Genomic DNA, 19,872 nt, shown 5'->3' with positions numbered 1-19,872 from the left:
CCTGTGAACCATGTTGTTACCGATGGGCCACTTCAGGTCGTTGTAGGCCCGTAGAGCTATTCCAAGTGTGACACCTAAGTAGTACGCTTGTGCCACTGCTCTGTCCAAGCATTCTGTAGAGTCCAGTAAAGAATCAATAATGTATTTGGGACATCCTAACCAGCCTGGATGATTTGAGCAAGGCTGGCCTGAAATTATACAATGATTGTGGGCAAGATCTCAATAATCATTTTCCATAAGGAGTGGGACGGTCTCCTCAACTAACAGCGTGCACTGACTGACTAGACGGTTAAGCTAGCTGATAAAAGCATTCATCTGCTTTTTGCTTCACATCTCTTCAACTTTCTGTCTGGGAGGGCCATACGGAATTAATTAGGATTCAGCCTAGTGGTGGAAGTCCTCGCGTAGGGTGCTGTGTCAACAAGTCACATTCTCCTGGCACCGGCCTGTAGCACCTGCCTGTTCACTGGAGGTCAGGTACAAGGCTTAGACCAGGTGCCCATAAAGGTGCCTGTCTGGGCTTTACTGAACGGCAAATGCTCAAAGAAAGGCTGCAAAACTTCTATCACATTTCTCTTAACTTCCATAGATCACCACAGCTAAGAATGTACTCTCTTCTGTTGATTGTTCAGGGGAAGAACACAACCAAGTGTGCAGGAAATTGGTAGACTCACTGGTCTCTGTTTCAAATCTATGTACAGATTATCATAGAATTGGGAGGGTGGGGTGCGAGGGTCTAAACCCCATTATAACATTTTCATCTCAGAAAAATGGGGATCAGAATCTTAACAAATCATTTTCTGAGCAATGTGGTGCTGCTTGGAGATAAATGCATGGTTCTGCCTGAGCCAAATTTAACTCGGAGTGTCGGTACAGCTTCAAGATGTAACCTCGGTTGGAGCTGAGGCAAATTTGGTCCAGACTCACATAGGTCTATTGGGACAAGGTCTTCCTCTGGGAGCGGTGATGTTTGGACCGGCCTCAATGTCAAAGGGACTGGCGTGGATGGTGGTACTGGACTGGAGGTCAGCTCAGACGTGGAAGCAGAATCCGGGATGGGTTCAGGACGCACAAATGGCACTGGGGACGGATCCGCCAGCTGTAGCCAAACTAGAGTCCTTTGTGGATATTTTAGGCCCAAAGGCATGCAACAGGGAGCCGGGAAAGGGCCAAGGATTTGCAACATGGCCAGTTTTAAAGGTCTTAATGTATTGCTAAGTTGCAAAGGGCCCAAGAAACTCAAAGAGTATCAGGACCTGTAGTTGCTCTTCGGGGGGCCTGGGAACAAGATCTAGAGGCACTCTGAAGATCTCATGCTCTGGATGAGAGTGGTGGACTGGGACGATTCCCACTTCACCTTTTTATGCTTCTGCTTAGACTTCCCCTTACCAGAAAACTTGGACTGTGTTGAGGGCCTGTTGCATGAACAGCTTTGAGAGTGGGAATAGGAGTGCATCTTTGAGTTCAAGCTGGAGCGGGACTTTCATGACTTTCTGGTGTTCAGTAACATACAGTTTCACATATCATTCTTGATTACCTTCTGATTCACAAGGGCACCCTCCTCGCAGGTCTTAAGAGTCATCATGCTCTGAATCCAAACACCCAATGCATACATTGTGGGGTTCTGTCACAGACATTTGTTTGCAACATCTCCTACAGAGTTTAGACCCCATAGTTTTAGGAGGGGACATTGTTCTCTTGCACATTAGAGAAAAGTAAAATTTTGAGGGAATAAGACAAATCAACTGACGAGGAAAAATTAGGTGCAAGCTCTGGATTTGTATGCTAAATCACAGAAGGAAAGGAGCTGAAGTGCAGGGGTGGCACTTATATATGGATCAGTATTTGCGGGAAGAACAAAGATGGTGTGGAACTGCACAGTACCACTTACTAGTGTGCTGGAGCAATGCGGATTACATCTTTCAGATTCAGTCTGGTATCTGTTATATTCTAAAGGTGAGAAATCTGCAGTCAGAAGTGTCCAACAGAATCTCTCTGTTATGATAGACCTGACGCAAGTGTAGTATTGTTTCTTATTGAGCAAGGTGTAGAAACAATGGGCGGTAGGAGTTTGTTGATCCCCACCTAATCTACAACTTTTTGACTAAAGTTTAACATTTGCATGAATTTTGGGTAAGAATAAATGATGGGATTCAGGTTCAGGCAAACCACACCACAATGGACATCCTAAGGTGAAAGGTTTTCATAAATGTTTGGGGTTGGTAGGAATTCCTGGGTTCAGGACAACCCAGAGCCCAAATACCACAGCTAACCACATGCCCAGAAAGATTGAAATGGAAATATCTTCATGTCCCCAAGCTGCATTTTCTGGCTTTGGTGTTGCAGGTGATAAGCCCTCCCACAAAAGTGGGATACAGTTTTTTTTTTTTTTAATCAGAAGTGTGCCAAAGCTGTATGGCAAGACTTGTATTAATCCCAAAGATTCCAAAACTCCCCCCATAGAAATGGAAAGGAACTCTATTTTTGTTGGAAGTTGGATGTTTGCAGGGCATTTTGGGTAAGTAAAAACATCAACTTGGACTCACCCAGATGCCCAGTTTTCAGAAACTCCTGGGGTTAGTAGGCTTCCCGGGGTCCCAGCTCACTCACTGATATTCACATGAGGAGAAAGACTGAATTTCAAAGTAAAGGAAAATTCTTGATTTCTACATGTTGAACTGTGGGCCTTCTTTCATGGGTGATAGATCTACCAAAATAAGTGGTGTACCATTTTGTTATTTAGAGGGGCGTGGAAACACAGGTAACAACTTCCTCTAAACAAGTGTCTTTCATTAGATTTTACTATATGAATTGAACCTTGACCGGTACTCATTAAAAACGATAAGCTGGTGATCGGTTGATAGTTCTTGGTATTGTTTTTATGGACAACCAACAAACACTATACAAAGGGTCTGATTGACTCGCAAAAGCTATATTACTCTTCTAGATCGCTCATTAGTGCAAGAAAATTATAGATGAAAACATGTCTATTTCCCTTTCCCCTTTACTCACTTTCTTTAGTTTTTGACTTCAATAATTAATTTAGTTGGACAAACAAAGAGTGAGAAACATAAATAATCCCTAGCAAGATTAAGAACATTGTCTATTTTTCAGAAATGTACAACCTAATAAGCCCAAAAGTAGGAAATGCTGACACTTAGCAAACTGTAAAACTGTGGTGAAAAAAGTACTTTCTGACAACTCTACCTGTTCCTGAAAGCTTGTACCAGAATACTATTAGCATAGCTAATCTTTTTTTCATGCCCCATGTATCAAAAAAGGCTCAGACATCGCAGAGTGAAGGGGTGGGAGGCATCACCATTTAAGGGGTTAAAAAATCTAGAACTGTTTTTAAATCAAAAAGTTCGAAGTAAGCAAAAAGAGTTCTTATTTCTGCATGAAAAAGGATATTTATTTGTCCCCACTAGAAGTACATCTTGCAAATTAACAGTCCATTCATAATTTGTTAAAGAATAAGTAGTGGGGCACAGTTTTTTCCAGAAGTCCCCCTGCACTGCTGATGAATGTCAGGGTTGCCGAATATCAAGGCTGTAAAGTTGTGATTTCGCCTCAGGACTCGTCCTTCCAAAAATACATTCTCCTTGCCCTTTTATCAGATTCTTACAGGTTCTTTTCCATACCCGCTTTCTCAGTTTGTCACTGTTTTTCCATCTTTCTCTTCCTCCTCCTGTGTCGCTTTACTTCTTTTCACTCTCTTGCTCCGGGTCAAAGCCTCATTATTAAAAATAAGTTCCAGTCTTCAAAAAAGAAGAGAGCAGCTGAGTCCCACCTGCAACCACTGTCTCCAATTACGCACTGGGAACACTGACTCAATGATATTGGTTATGAGAAACGGCACGTTTTCTAGCTTTGTATATCTCCAAATGTATTTCCTTGTCCCCAAAGAAGAGCTAGCTCATACATTGGGGACACAAACGTATGGGGAGCTGTTGACATTAACAAAGCACTTGAACTTTGGTCTTGTGACTTCTATGAAAAGATCCCAATAATGGCATTTTAGGTCCACAATATATGTATATTCTTTGTAGTGACCAAGTATGTATTCATGTACATAGGAAAATTCAAATTCTTAACTGACGGTTGTGAGTGTTAAACTCATTTTGATGTGAAAGCCTAATACATCGTGCATGTAGCAAGGTATACCCCCATCAAGTTAAATCCTTAAGCCTGGGATTCATTATATGAGAGGCATAACCACGGACATCACGTAGCAAGGTCAGTCTGAGTGGACACCCCTCACACACTAGGCTAACAGGATGGGTCAGTGAGCTGAAAGTTTACTGTTAAAAAAATGCAGTGTTCCAGATGTAAGTTCAAATCTCGACAAAGCAAAATGAACCTTCGATCTTTCTGTAGGTCGGTAAACTGAGGACTAAAATCGGGTAATGATAAGATTTAATATTTACAGTGCTTATAAAGGGCAGAAGTGCAATATTCAGTATATTATAAAACACACATTTCATTACTATAATTATGCATATCTATGCTACAGGAAGGCACATTAAACAGTGACACACAACTTTACCTGTGTTCTCTATTTACTTCCTGTACTGTGCAACTTACTTTTTGGCGAGTGTTATATTATAATAGCTAAAAAGTGAGGGCCAATGACGGAAGGACAACTTTCTCCAGACCTCTTCATCTTCTGCTCCCCAGGTCACCTCAGTATGGCCACTGTGCTCTGGGATGACATCTTCCCTCTGGCTTGTCTGAGGCCCTGGGATCTCTCCCCATACTCTGGGGCCCATCTCCAGCCGGTCCCTGAGGGAGTCTAGACCCTCCTGCTGTGACTGGTTTTCGAGTGGTGATGCAGTGCCTGTCGGGAAGACAGAAAGCACACTCTGGACATCACCCGAGGGAAGGACGGGCACAGGAAGAGGTGGCAGCCCATTCTCACCCAAAGGGCTCTGTTCAGAAACCTGTGCTGCCAGGTAGGTGCGGAGCCCTGCTGGATCTGTATACACAAGAATGCCAATCCAGATGACAGTCCCAACCTAAAGGATAAACAAAAATTCCAGTCACAAAACCAAGCATATCTTATAGGACAACTTATTTTCTGTTAAAGTAAAATGATCCCATTTTACATTTAGATAAAAAAAAAAAAAAGAGTACAACTATTACAAACTAATCAGCATAGTTAGAGGGAAGCCAAAAGAACGCATTCAAAGAAGCTGAGACTACTCTGGCCTCTAGCAAGGAAATCATTCTAGTGTCTTGCTTCTGGAGCCTAGATCGCTGCAGCCACATCTGAATTTCCACAGAAGAGACCCTCAATCTTGTGCTGCTACAATAAAGAATGTCCTAGACACTTCTGATCACCGCTGGGGGACTGGTCTAGAATTATAGCTATGAATAAGGTTTGTTTGAACTTCCAGGGAAAAAGCAGCTGACTTTTGACAACGCACTGATTAAGGATTCCACGCTTACCTACTCTCCAGCTAGGCAGCTTCAGACCCTTTACACTGGACTAAAAGAGGCTTGTGTGACTAGAAATAATACATGATTTCAGGGTGTAGCAAACAAATGCTGTCTTGAAAATGCTTATGGCTAACAGCCACTCACAAGGGAAAGGGTCAGCAAATACTGATGCACACAACCATGCAAGTGAGGAAAACCACAGTTAGCAACCTAAATAGGACATGCAATATCAATGAGCCAGTGTGCATCAGGGAGAGACAGAGAGAAATGCTCTCAGGATCTCGAGTACTGAGAAAACACTTTCTTTATCTTACATATCAAAGCAGTGGTTCTACATAAAAGGCATTTGAGAAGTCCAACAGCCAATGACAAGACAAGACTTCAGGGCCACCTAAAGGTGAAATAAGTCTAACTGCACAGTAAGTGAGATCCTTAATTGTGCTTGGGGAACCCAAGACACCAACCCAAACTTCTCCCATTAAACAAATCTTTGTCATTGTCAGCAAGTTTATAATTAATTTTCTCGTTTCCCTTATTTTCAAATATGGAAGTAAAATGCTAGTTGTAGGAAGCTGGTGGTTCTGGAGTCCTTTTAGTGATTTCTTCTGGATAGGGCAGCTGTCCTCAGGAGTTCTTGGTCCTCTGCTGAGCAGGCAGTCCTCTGGGTTTTTCTAGAGGTCGCTGGTCCTGCAGAATGCGTCCCCTTCTTGGAGCAGGGGTCTTTGAAGCTGTAGACAGGCCAGTAGGGCTGGGGCCAAGTCAGTTGTCGTGTGGAGTCTTCATTGCTGGGGTCGGCTTAGCAGTCATTCTTTCTTCTGAGGTCGCCAGGAATCTGGAGAGGAAGGTTCAGGGGAGCCCCTAAATTCTAGATTTGGGGGTGTTACAAGGGTCAGAGGGCAGTAGCCAATGGCTACTGTTCCCAAGGATGGCCACACCCTTCCTGTGCCCACACCCTTCAGGGAAGGTGGCACATTCCCAACAATATTGGTCCCTGTCCTCCAAAACAAGATGGAGGGTTCTGCAAGGAGGGGGTCACTTCACTTCGGGACACATTAGGAGTTGTCCCAGCTGAAGTGGTCACCCCTCCTTTTTTCTAATTTTCACACTGGTCTTGCCATGAAAAGTGGGGCTTGGCCCAAGGTTGGGCAACTCCACTGGCTGGAGTGCCCTGAGGCACTGTAATAGTAGGCCTGAGCCCTTGAGGCTCACCACCAGTCATTACAGTTCCTGCAGCAGGGAGGTGTGAAGCACCTCCACTCAGAGCAGGCTTTGTTCCTGACTCCAGAGCACAAAGGCTCTCACTCCATTGGGTCAGGAACTAGTCTGTTTAGTGGCAGGCTGGCACAGACCGGTCAGCGTATACTAAAAGGTTGGGTAAAAGACAGGGGGCATCCAAAAGATGCCCTCTGTGTGCATCGTACAATAAATCCAACTCTGGCATTAGTGGATTTATTGTGCAGAGAAGTTTGATACCAATCTTCCCAGCCTTCAATGAAGCCATCATGGAGCTGTGGAGCTCGTAATGACAAACTCCCAGTCCATGTACTTTATATGGCCACACGGCAATTGCAATAGCTAAGAATGGGCTTAGACACTGTAGGGCATATTTCTCAAGAGCTATGCCCTCACCTGTGGTATAGTGCACCCTGCCTTAGGGCTGTAAGGCCTGCTAGAGGGGTGACTTACCTATGCCGTAGGCAGTGGCTTGTGGGCATGGCACCCTGGAAGAGGTGCCATCTCAACTTTGCCTTTTTCTCTCCACCAGCACACACAATCTGCAATGGCAGTATGCACGTGCTTGGTGAGGGGTCCCTTAGGGTGGCACGATACATGCTGAAGCTCTTAGGGACCCTCCCTGGCCACAGAACCCTTGGTACCACTGGTATCTTTTACAAGGGTTTTATCTGTGTGCCAGAGGTGTGCCAACTGTGAAAAAAATGGTACAGTTTAGGGAAAGAACACTGGTTCTGAGGCCTGGTTAGCAGGTCCCAGGACACAATGAGTCAAGTTAGCATGGCAAAAAAGAGGGGGGTGGAGGGATAACTATGCCAAAAGGGGTACTTTCCTACACAACCCCTTTCCAAATGAAAGAGAATGAGACTAACCTTTCCCAAGAGAGTCTTCATTGTCTAAGTGGAAAAACCTGGAAAGTCTATCTGCACTGGCATGGGCAGTGCCAGGTCTATATTCCACTGTAAAGTCTATTACCTGTAGGAAGATGAACCTCCTCAAAAGTTTAGGGCTCTCACCTTTCATTTGCATTAGCCATCTGAGAGGTCAGTGGTCAGTTTGAACAATAAAGGGAGTACCAAACAAGTATCCTCTTAACTTTTTCAGGGACTAAACCACAGAAAAAGCCTAACTCTTAAAGGCACTCCAACGCTGTTCCCTGTGGTGTAACATCCTGCTAATGAAAGCAACAAGCTGGTCATGGCCATCATCATTGGCTTGGGACAGGACTGCTCCTATCCCTTATTCAGAAGCATTTGTTTGCATAATGAACTGCTGAGAGTAGTCTGGAGCTTTGAGAACTGTTGCTGAGCACATTCGCCTCCTTCAGGGTGTCAAAGACCTTTTGACAACTAACAGTCCAGTTTACTTTCATGGGCCTTTTCTTAGAGGTCTGTTCTGTGAGAGAGGTTACAATGGACCCATACCCCTTCACAAACCTCCTCTAATAACCAGTCAAGCCGAGAAATGCTCTGGCTTGAGTCTGGGTTTTCGGAGCTTCCCAGTCCAGAATTGTCTGGATCTTGGACTGTAAGGGTTGCACGTGGCCTCCACAAGGTGGCCCAAGTACACAACAGTGCCCTCCCCTATCTGGCATTTGGATGCCTTAATAGTGAGGCCTGCTGATTGCAAGGCCTGCAAACCTTCCCCAAGTGGACCAGGTGATCCTCCCAGGAGGAGCTAAAGACAGTAATATCATCTAGATATGCTGCACTGAAGAACTTCAAGCCAGCAAGGACTTGATTCACCAACCTTTGGAAGGTGGCAGGGCGTTCTTTAAACCAAAGGGCACAATAGTGAACTGATAATGCCCATCAGATGGAGAGAATGCAGTCTTTTCTTGTGCTCCTGGTGCCATGCAAATTTACCAGTACCCTGCAGTCAAGTCAAGGGTAACAAGGAACTTTGCTGCACCTAACTTGTCTGTCAGCTCATTTGCCCTTGGAATAGGGTAAGCATCTGTCTTGGTGACAGAGTTGAGACCTCTGGTCCACACAAAACCTCCTTTCTTTATATCTTTCCACCTTGGGGATCAGGTTTGGGGACTATGACCACTGGGTTAGCCCAGGGACTGTCAAAGGGATCAATAACCTCTAAATCCAGCATCTTGTTGACTTAAACTTTGATGTGCTCCATAACTTGATCAGACTGCCAATAGATCATGGATTTGACAGTCAAGCTGTTGCATGTGTCCTTTGTCCACATCATGAGTACACATCCGTGTCTGTCCAGGGGTTAAGGAGAAAAGCTCTGCATACTTCTGCAAGACTTGCCTGCAGTCAGCCTGCTGATGGACAATGAGCACGTCTGAGTAGACAACTCCATCAACTCACCCATATTTAGGGTTGTGTGAGAGGAGGTCAAGGAGAGGCTCACTCTATGCTTCCTGATCCTCATCAGTAACCATCAGCATGGTTACATCAGCCCTGTAACAGAACAGCTTGAGGCGGTTCACATGGATCACCCTTCTGGATGACGTAGTAGTGCCCAGCTCTAGCGAGTAGCTGACCTCACTTTTCTTTTCCAGGATAGGGTAAGGGCCACTCCACTTGTCCTAAAGTGCACTGGGAGCCACAGGCTCCAGAACCTATTCCTTCTACCCTGGTTTAAACTTTATCAGTGCAGCCTTTTGGTCATACCACAGCTTCTCTAACTGTTGGCTGGCCTCAAGGATTTTAGATGCTTTTTCCATGTACTCTGTCATCCTTGAGCGGAGACCAAGAACATAGTCCATCACATCTTGTTTAGGCTCGAGAGAGGTCTCTGCCAACCCTCCTTTATAAGTGCAAGTGGTTCCCTAACAGGGTGGCGAAACAGAAGATAAAAGTGGGAAAACCCTACTCCCTTCTGAGGCACCTCTCTGTAGGCAAAAAGCAAGCATGGGAGGAGGACATCCCATCTTCTTTTGAGTTTTACAGGGAGCCCCATGATCGTGCCTTTCAATGTCTTTTTGAACCTTTCAACAAGTCCATTGGTTTGTGGATGGTATGGTGCGGTGAACCTGTAAATCACCCCACACTCATTTCACATGTTTTAGGTAAGCTGACATGAAGTTGGCACCTCTGTCAGAAACCATCTCCTTAGGAAACACTTCCCTGGTAAAGATACTAATAAGGCATTTGGCTACTGTAGGAGCTGTAGTAGACCTAAGAGGAATTGCTATGGGATACCCGGTAGTATGATCCACTACTACCAGTATATATTGGTTTCCTGAGGCTGTGGGTGGTTCCCGTGGACCCACTATGTCCACACCAACCCCTTCAAAGGAGATACCAACCACTGGTAGTGGAATTAAGAGGGCCTTTGGGTGGCCACTTACCTCATCCCTGACCTGTCAAGTGACACAGGAAATGCAAAACCCCTTCACCTTTTGAGGCAGGTTGGGCTAGGGGAAATGGCTAGCAAGCCTATTCCAAGTTTTAGTGCAGCCCAGATGCCCAGCTAGGGGAATGGCATGGGCTAAAGTGAGGATGAATTCCCAAACTGCTGAGGCACTACCACTCTTCTGGTTGCACCAGGTTGGGGGTCTCTGATTTTAGTGTAGAGGAGTCCCCTCCTCGCAACAGACCTTGTGGGAGCCAGTGACATCTCACTTTTCCTGTGCAGTTCCTTGCTGCGTCAGGCCTTCAGGAGTGGGACAGGTTCTCTGTCCCTGGCACAGATGGTTCCTAGAGGGTCCCCCTGGCCCAAGAACTCTATCTGGTAAGGCTCAAGCTCCATGAGCTCAGTTCCCTCAGAGGATGTTAAGACTTTTTCCCGAGAAGAGGAGTCTTGTGCTTTTTGCTGTCCAGAAGCAAGTCCCCCAATCTTCTTGCCCTTCCTCTTGGAAGGTTGGGACATTATTCTAGGCTCTAATACTTCTTTTTCACCCTGTGCTTGGCTTCTTTGTGCTCTAGTTTTCACACTTGCACACCATCATAGGGATTCCCAGCATGACTGTAAGGGTTTTGAGTTTTACCTCAGCCCAAACTGAGGACTCCAGGGTCATTCCCTAGCAAACATTCAGTTGGGATTTTAGAGGAGACCACTACCTGTTTCAGGCCAGTAACCCCTCCCCATTCTAAAGTCACCATAGACATGTGATCAACCTTAGTCACATTGTCAGCACTGGTGACTAGAAAAGTTTGTCCAGCCAAATACTGTCCTGGGAAAACCAGATTTTCTGTCACCATGGTGACACTGGCACATGTATCCCTCAGGGCTTCTATCTTAGTCCCAATTAATCAAGGGATGCTGCCTTTATTTGACCATATTAGGGGGCCAGACAGCAAGAGTGGCAACATCTACCCACCCTCAGAAACTAAAGTAGTTTCAGTGTAAACCCTGATTTTATCTGGGCACACTGTTGATCCCACCTAGAGATTGGCTATACCAGTGCTAACTGGTGCAGTACTAGGGGGATTCTTTTTGGGATAGGACAAAACTCCAGTTTAGTATCCATTCTGCCTACAGTTGTGACACCAGGCCTTTTGGGGATCAAAGTTTTTAACCTTATACCCATGTGAAGATTGTGAAGGGGCTCTGGCCCACCCTCATGGTCAGGTTTTTGGGGGCCTTTAGAAGACTCTCTACGTTTGTCCTTAGGAGTCTCACAACCCTTCCCCTGGGGAGGCTCTGTAACCCCTTTCTTTTGGTCACCCCCAATGGAAGTCTTGGTCACCACTGTCTTGACCTAGCGGTCTGCCTTCTTTCCCAATTCTTGGAGATATGTTGGACCTAGATCTACCAGATATTGATGCAACTTATCATTGAAGCAGTTACTTAAAAGATGTCCTTTCACAAACAAATTATAAAGTCCATCATAGTCATGCACTCCACTGCCAGTAATCCAACTATCTAGAGTTTTTACTGAGTAGTCTAGAAAATTAACCCAGGACTGGCTCGAGGTTTTGTGAGCCGCCCTGAGCCTAATTCTAGACTCCTAAGTGGTGAATCCAAAGCCCTCAATCAGGATAGCTTTCATGTGGTCACAGGATTCAGCATCTGCACCAGTGCGTGTGAGGAGTCTATCACTACACTTACCAGTGAATAGTTCGCAAGGGAGCGCTCCTCAATGAGACTTTTCCAATCTTCTGGTTCCACAAGCCCTCTCAAAGGCTGTGAACCACTTGGTGATGTCATCACCTCCATCATACTTGGGGACAATCCCTTTGGGGATTTTAGGGGTGTCAAAGTGCTCTCTGTTCCTAGTTATTAAGTTGCTGCCACTATTAATGGGTGATAAGCCCATTTCTGATCTCTCCCTTTCTATAGCCAGGAGCTGTCTCTCCAAAGCTAACCTTTTGACCTTCCTTGCTAACAGGAGGTCATCTTCATTGAGGCTGCCCTCAATGTTCTCAGAAAAACTGGAGTCTCCTGTGGGAGACCCAGATCCTGTGAGTACTACCCTTGGAGTCAGGGGCATTTGGACCCTAGCCTCCTAGTTAGGTAAAGGGGGGGGAAGAGTTAATCCTCCTGATACCTAAATTCTTCCTCATCTGAAGGGAGATATTCCTCCTCAGTAGGGTGTCCCTTGGTCTATTCTGCCAAGAGCTCCTAGTCTTTGTAGGGTTGGTACCAGTTTTGATTTGTTTCAGTCTACAACGGGACCTTAACTCTCTCTTCCCAAGACAAAGGTAAGGGGGGAGGTTGAGCTCCACAACTATGTCCTCTGAGCTGCTCATTTTGTTACTTTTAGGAACTCAAACCTACTTCTAACAACTTACCCCTAACTATGGTAGCTTTCAAATCTAAAAAGAAATGCGAAATGGGACTTAACCAAGGCCCTAGCAGGACTTCTAAAGATTTTGAAAAAATGTAAATTCTAAAATCAATTGAATCTAAAGGCAATTTTGGAAATTAGTCGAATGATCGGATATTAGCTGAGAAGTCTAGCAAATGCAAAGTTGTAGAACCCACCTCTGATTCACCAATGTAAGAGCTGGCTCTGTATATACTATATGAAAATGATGTACAGTGTGCACAGAGTCCAGGGGTTCTCCAGAAACTTAACAGAGGCTAAAGTAGATAATATTAATGCTCTATTTTGTGGTAGTGTGGTTGAGCAGTTAGGCTTATCAGAGGGTAGTGCAAAGCATTTGTTGTGCACACACAGTAAAGAAATTGGCACACACTCAATGACTAACTCCAGGTGAATTATGTTTATATAGGCAAAATATATTTTGTTACTCTATTACTAGAATCAGAAGAACTTTGTTGCAGGTAAGTACAGTTTTAAGTAGGTATCAAGCATATATATCAAGTGTACTTTGTTTGGTTTTAGCCGTTTACACGTAAGTAGCAATTTTCTATTTAAAAATTTGACAGTTTTCATAGGAACCAATACAGTCCTAAGGGAGGAAAAGTATTAGTAAATTTTGAAGGTAAGTACTCAACTTATAGTTCCAGTCTCCGGGGGTTAAGATGTCCAGTGGTCAAAGTTCAAGTTTACCATAAACATGCACCATCAGCAACACGAGGCCAGCAGGGTGCAGAGGTCAAAGGTGATGTCAGGTTTAGAATGGGATCCTATGGAGATTGAGGGCACTCGGAAAAGATCTGCTGGCAGCTAAATACCCGTGCCCGTCGGGTTCAGAGTGGACAGGGCTTGTGGATCCGGGGTGGTTCCGGAGACCTTGTGGTGATTTCTTCTGGGCAGGGCTGCTGTCCTCGGGTCTTCTTGGTCCTCTACCAGGCACGTAGTCCTCGGGGGTCTAGTGGAGGTTGCTGGTCCTGCAGGATGTGTCGCCTTCTCGGAGCAAGCATCTTTGAAGCTGCAGGCAGGCCTGTAGGGCTGGGGTCAAGTCAGTTGTCATCTGGAGACTTCACTGCTGGGGTCAGCTTAGCAGTCCTTCATTCCTTTGAGGTCACCAGGAATCTGGTGAGTAAGGTTCAGGGGAGCCCCTAAATACGAGATTTAGGGGTGTTACAGGGGTCAGAGGGCAGTCGCCAATGACTACTGTCCCTGAGGGTGGCTACATCCTTCCTGTGCCACTCCCTTTGGGGGGGGGGGGGGCATAATCCTAACCCTATTTGTTCCTGTCCTCCAAAACAAGATAGAGGATTCTGCAAGGAGGGGGTCACTTCAGCTCTGGACACCTTAGAGGTAGACCCAGCTGAAGTGGTCACTTCTCCTTGTTTTTTCTAATTTTCCTGCATGACTTGCTGCCAAAAGTGGGGCTTGGTCTGGGGCTGGTCGGGCATCTCCACCAGCTGGGGTGCCCTGGGGCACTGTAACAGGAGGCCTGATCCTTTGTGGCCCACCACCAAGTGTTACAGTTCCTGTAGAGGGGTGGTGTGAAGCACCTCCACCCAGAGCAGGCTTTGTTCCTGACCCCAGAGAGCACAAAAGCTCTCACCCACTGGGGTCAGACACTTCTCTGTTTAATGGGAGGCTGGCACAGACTAGTCGGCCTTACACTAAAAGGTTGGATAAAATACAGGGGGCATCTCCAAGATGCCCTCTGTGTGCATTGCAGAATAAATCCAACAATGGCACCAGTGTGGGTTTATTGTGCTGAGACGTTTGATACCAAACTTCCCAGCCTTCAGTGAAACCATCATGGAGCTGTGGAGGTTGTAATGACAAACTCCTAACCCATGCACTTAATATGGCCACACTGCACTTGCAATGTTTAAGAATGGAATTAGACACTGTAGGGGCATACTGCTCATGCAGCTATGCCCTCACCTGTGTATAGTGCACCCTGCCTTAGGGCTGTAAGGCCTGCTAGAGGTGTGACTTACCTATGCCATAGGCAGTGGTTTGTGGGCATGGCACACTGGAAGGGGTGCCATGTCGACTTTGCCTTTTTCTCCGAACCAGACACAATCTGCAATGGCAGTGTGCATGTGCTCGGTGAGGGGTCTCTTAGGGTGGCACAATAAATGATGCAGCTCTTAGGGACCCTCCCTGGCCACAGAGCCCTTGGTACCACTGGTATCTTTTACATGGGTCTTAGCTGTGTGCCAGGGGTGTGCCAATTGCGGAAACAATGGTACAGTTTAGGGAAAGAAAGCTGGTGCTGGGGCCTGATTAGCAGGGTCCCAACACACACACTCAGTCAAGTTACCATCAATACCAGCTAAAAAGTGTGGGAGGGAGGTAACAATACCAGAAGGGGGAGTTTCCTACACTAGTCACCACTGTGAATCATTATATAAAGAATGGACACTTAAAAGTACTTCCAGGCTTGAACATTTGTAGCCAGTGACTGTTGTAATAAAAGTCTACATTTGAGTTCCCTTTGGCAGAAACTCAGTTGACTGTGAGACCACAAATCACCCTTCCTCAAAGAACAGGCTGTTATTTAAGGTAAAATTAACAGTCTTTAAAGCAGATTAAAACAATCAGCACCACCTTACCATTTTGTACAAGTACTCATTACACACAACATACATGACCACAATCTTTATCCTTGCGTCAAGTGACTCACCATGATAATCCTCTGTGCAAGACGAGTGCGGGCAAAAAAGTAGATGACCCGCAGCCTCTTGGGCAGGCGAAGGTTTCGGAAGGAGGATGGCTGCAGCGTGATGGTGTGTGCTAATGCTGGCCTCACAGCTGGCTGACGCTCATAACGTTGGGGGCTTCTGGTTGACTTGGAGAGAGGTATGCAGGCTTCAGCCGGAAGTCGTTTGTTCAGGTCAGCAAGCTGATGATCGAATCAGAACAGGTTTGTTTCTACTATGGTGAGGTCGTAAGTTACCAATATTAACATGATTATATGGAAAAAGGCACAGGCAATGACCTACTCATACCAGTAAGTACTGTGATGGAATAAAATAGTGAGCCACCCTTCAGAATTATAGCTGAGGGACTTGATAACCAGAAACACCACTAACCAAATTTTGCTACAAGAGGACCTAAAAACGCTAGTCTCACCTCCAAGTACCTTCAAAGCCTCCACACCCCGAACCCACCAAGGTTCTCTTTCACAGTTCACAAATTCACCAGCTAAATCTATTCCCACAGTTAAAAATGTAAATCCGTGATGTGCAGTGTTAGACCCTATCACCCCTTTGATTGTGAAACTCTGATATTTTTCAGGTATATATGCCACATACTCCAAATCAGTAGTTGCCCTGCTGACAAAAAAGCGAGCTGAACCCTCCTCTCCAACTATCACTCGCTATCACCATTTCCCTTCTATACAATTCTAGAAAAACTTATCTCCAATCGCCTTTCACTATACCTACCCTCAGACAAACTCCTTGACCCTCTACCATCAGGATTTTACAGCCTCTATTCCACTGAAACAGCTCTGACATATCTAATTCTATTCACCACAACAGTATCTCTTCAAACCTCATACTTCTAGACCTTAGTGCTGCCGTCAATATGACTGACCGCCCCATACTTCTATCCACACCTCACTCACTTGGCAACACTGTCCTATTACACACTCCGATTACCTGTCTCCAACTGAATCTTTCAAAGTCACTTGGAACACAAAGACAACTGTACCCAATTATCTCCCAATTGGTTTCCCACAGAGATCAGTCAATGGGCCTCTTTTCTCTTTATACACCATCTATCTTATTGAAATGATTTCCTCCTTTGCATTTTCACAACATTATTATTCTGCCAAGATTGCCTTATTTGTTTCAAATTTCACACCTCCCCTTCAAACATGCGTCGTGCAGCTAGCCGTCACTGATGCTAAATTCTGCCAAAACCTAAGGGCTATTTTGCCTCTCCTTCTCTAGACTAACCTCCATGACTCTATGGATTTTCTTTAAACCTGGCTCCCTGAAATTCACATCCCCAACATAGCTACAGCAGAATAATTTAAATTACTTAACATACATCAGTGGTTCCCAACCTGTGTTCCAGGGACCCCTAGGGGTCTGCAAAGCCTATTTAGAGGGTTCACGACTGCTTAGAAAATTTAATATAAACAGGTTAGTAAAAGGTATTTGTAAACATTTACAGAGACTCATCACAGTCAGGCAGATATCATGGAGAGGCACTCCTCGTGCCTAAGCAGTCATAGAGGCCCTGATTCTGTGTAAAGGCATTCAGACCCTCCCACAGCGGCTTCTTCACCACTACACAGCAGATCTTGGTGCAGAATTTTATGCACTTAAATAGTCTTCTTCTGTACAGTCTGCCCTTTCTTTGTTCCTTAAAACCCGATGAAATGCTGAATGTCTACTTGATTGCCGTGGTATGTTCAATGTAAAAACTTAAAAGCTGTTTTTTGAGGTCCAATCAATAGAATTTCTTCTCCTCTTTCAAGGGATCTGGGGGAGCAAAGAATGCTGGCAGAGTGATCAACAGCCTAAAGAGGAAGAGTCAATATTTTGGGTAAGAAGACCGCTAAAGTCTGCCACACCAATTTGTCTGGGAAGAAGGTTGTATAGGGCAATTGCACTGAAAGTACAGTCATTTTGCTTATGTAATGATCTGACATAATCACAATGAGAAAAGACAGTTTTCTGAGTCAACTGACGCAGCAAGCACTGTCATGGGTGGCACCTACGGTACCACTTGCGGTCACACGCAATAAGGTAGACCCCGAGGGATGTCATATAGTGGTGGACAGGAAGTTACACAACGCACCTTTCAAACTTGTAGTGCTCTACGCACCCAATAATGGTCAATTCCAATTCCTAAACACCCTAACCACTGCGCGGATACACGATCTCAATGAATTGAGCACATGGAGTGGTGACCTCAACTGCGTTTATGACACCAGTATGAACAGGTCTGACAAGGTGGTAATACAGGGTCTCAGTATCAAGATTTAGTATGGAGTAAAACTGACTATGGCAGGCTATTAGAAATAACGGAGACGCTAGAAATGGGGCAGATACACGTGCAGGAGAAGCCACAGGACAGGCGGACAAGCTCTCAAACCTCTGAGTGGACTACAGAACACTAGTAGACAGACACACAAAGCTAGATTACACAGAATACAAGGCCAAACAACATGTAGATGGAGACAAAGCAGGGCGTATACTGGCGTAGCTGTTGCACTCAGAAGTAGACAGACCCCCAAATGAAAGCAATTAGGGCTCAGACAGGAGACAGGCAGACATTAACTCGCCATTTTTTGATCACTATAGCTCTTATACCGGGAAGTGGAAAGGCATGAGGAGCCGTCCTTGCAGAATTACTTTGACATCTTACCAATCCTTTGCTTAGAACGCCTCCAGCGTCACTCCCTTGAAGGGCTGTTAATGTTTGCTGAGGTCCATATAGCGACAGACCTGAATGTACAGAATGAAACCACTGGCACTGATTGGCTACTTGTGGACTTCTGTTCAACCTACAAAGTAACCCTCGTTCCAAGGCTACTTCAGCTGTGTCAGCTCGCCATAGACAAAGGTGTCTTACCAACGGTCCACGAGAGAAGCACTGATTGGGGTCCTTTTTAAATCAAGTAGGAACCCTGTGGAGGTACACACATACTGACAGTGTTTCCCTCCTTAAAACGGACTGTAAGATTCTTGGAGAAACAATAGCGAATCGGCCACTGCCGTATGACGTCACAGTCAACATCACAACCAAAATGGTTTAATCACAGGGAGAAATACATTCCTCAACCTAAGCTGCCTGTTTCACCTTATGGAACAACACCCTCCAGTATCACCTCCGTATGTGGCACTCACCCTAGACATTGAAAAAGCCTTCATACCCTGGGCTGGCCATACATTAGGGTAGTGCAACTGTAAATGGGCATGGTTCCAGAGATATTGAAACTGATTGATCTACTATAAACGGAGCAGTTGCCAGGGTGAGCGTACAGGCAGAGAAATTTCCCTGACTTCTGTTGAGCAGAGGCACTAGACAGGGATGCTCACTGTCCCTGACCATATTCGCCCTGGCAGTAGAACTGCTGGCAGGATTGTTCCAACAACATGGCCCACAATGGGGAATACCAAGTGGTAAGTTCTGGGAGACTATCTCCCTTTATGTGGATGACGCTCTAATGTATCTGTGGAATATGCACAGACACTTACCCCAAGTGATGGAGGTGTTGGATGAGTTTGGTAAGGTCTCTGATTTAAAGCTAAACTGGTCTAAATCATGCCTTTTCCTCTGGCGCCAACTCCCTGCGTTAAAGCGGTAGGGGCTATGCCACTTAGGGATCATATTTCAATACAACACCTTCTGCTATTTAGGGGGTAGAGGTGTACCATTCTGACCTAAAAGAGGGTAACCTGGGGATGGTGATGACTGGCGCCCATCGCTTCCTGACATTGTGGACCTCCTTGCTGCTCTCCCACAACGGATGGAGCTGCAATTGCAAAAATGGTGACTTTACCACTTCTCGGCACTTCAAATCTCCCTCTCCCTACACTTCTTTTGGGAAATGAATACAATCCTCTCCAATCTGATATAGGGCAAAGGTGGGAAAAGACCTGCTCTTCACAAGTTGTATGCCACACTGGGGAGAGGACTGGGGGCTCCTCCTTACAAGCTGTATTATGCAGCTAGGCAGCAGCTGCACAGGCCTACACGATGGCTGTTGAGAGCATCCAATCTCAAGCGTTCATTTATCATCTGAACTATGGATGGCTGTAACATACTAGACTGCCCTGTGGACCCCCGAAGAGATGCCCCAAACACAGGACATCTTGCCAAAGTAGCCAAACTTTGTTGACACAGTTATGTGGTCCTGAGGCGCGGCCCCCCACAATCTACGCACCCCCTCTACCGCTGTGGGTGCTCCCGCAGTAGCAGACCGTCCCAACACAGATCCTGGACAGAGGAGGAAATCCTCGAGGTTGGAGACTACTACAAACATAAAATTTACTATCCTTCCAGGGCCTCCGAGAACGTTAGGGCATGCATGAGGTCAAGTTCTTGACCCATAATACACCGACAGCGGCAATAGGGTCTCTATGGGGCCCCAACTGTACAGAACCCACCATATACCCAATGTTACAACTGGTGTTAGAGCATGGTAGGGCAAACATGCAAACACTACTGAATAAGGGGTTGTTGGAGCCCCGTAGCCCGAACCTTTGCACCTTGAGGGACAAATGGGCTCTCTCAATTGGACAGGACCTTAAGGACAGGCAATAGTCCAGTACGTCTGAACAGATCCAGGGAGTCTCACGGATTTCACAGCTGAAATATGCCTCAACCCTATGCCACTCTGCCACATCTTTCCAGGGCTGGCCCCAAAATGCTCATTATGCACCTACCCAGAGGCAGCTCTACCATATAGTGTGGGCCTGCTCAGAAATTAAGCGACATTTGACGGAAGCAAT

At 45.7% G+C, this 19,872-nt stretch overlaps 1 protein-coding gene across 3 annotated transcripts in view; it reads right to left on the bottom strand.

Annotated features, from left to right (window-relative positions):
* SCAP (SREBF chaperone) overlaps window positions 1-19,872 on the bottom strand; it is a 657,412-nt gene that overhangs the window by 190,013 nt on the left and 447,527 nt on the right. For all 3 annotated transcript variants that reach the window (XM_069210888.1, XM_069210889.1, XM_069210887.1), the window contains 2 exons: window positions 15,084-15,302; window positions 4,585-5,015 (listed from right to left, as the gene is read on the bottom strand). In XM_069210888.1, coding sequence (XP_069066989.1) covers window positions 4,585-5,015; window positions 15,084-15,302 — 650 coding nt within the window. The remainder of the gene's footprint in view (window positions 1-4,584; window positions 5,016-15,083; window positions 15,303-19,872) is intronic.

Source organism: Pleurodeles waltl, chromosome 10 (assembly GCF_031143425.1).
Source record: "Pleurodeles waltl isolate 20211129_DDA chromosome 10, aPleWal1.hap1.20221129, whole genome shotgun sequence".
NCBI classification, from domain to species: Eukaryota; Metazoa; Chordata; class Amphibia; order Caudata; family Salamandridae; genus Pleurodeles; species Pleurodeles waltl.
Note: the sequence above shows the minus strand (reverse complement) of the source record. Positions and strands in the feature narration are given on the sequence as shown.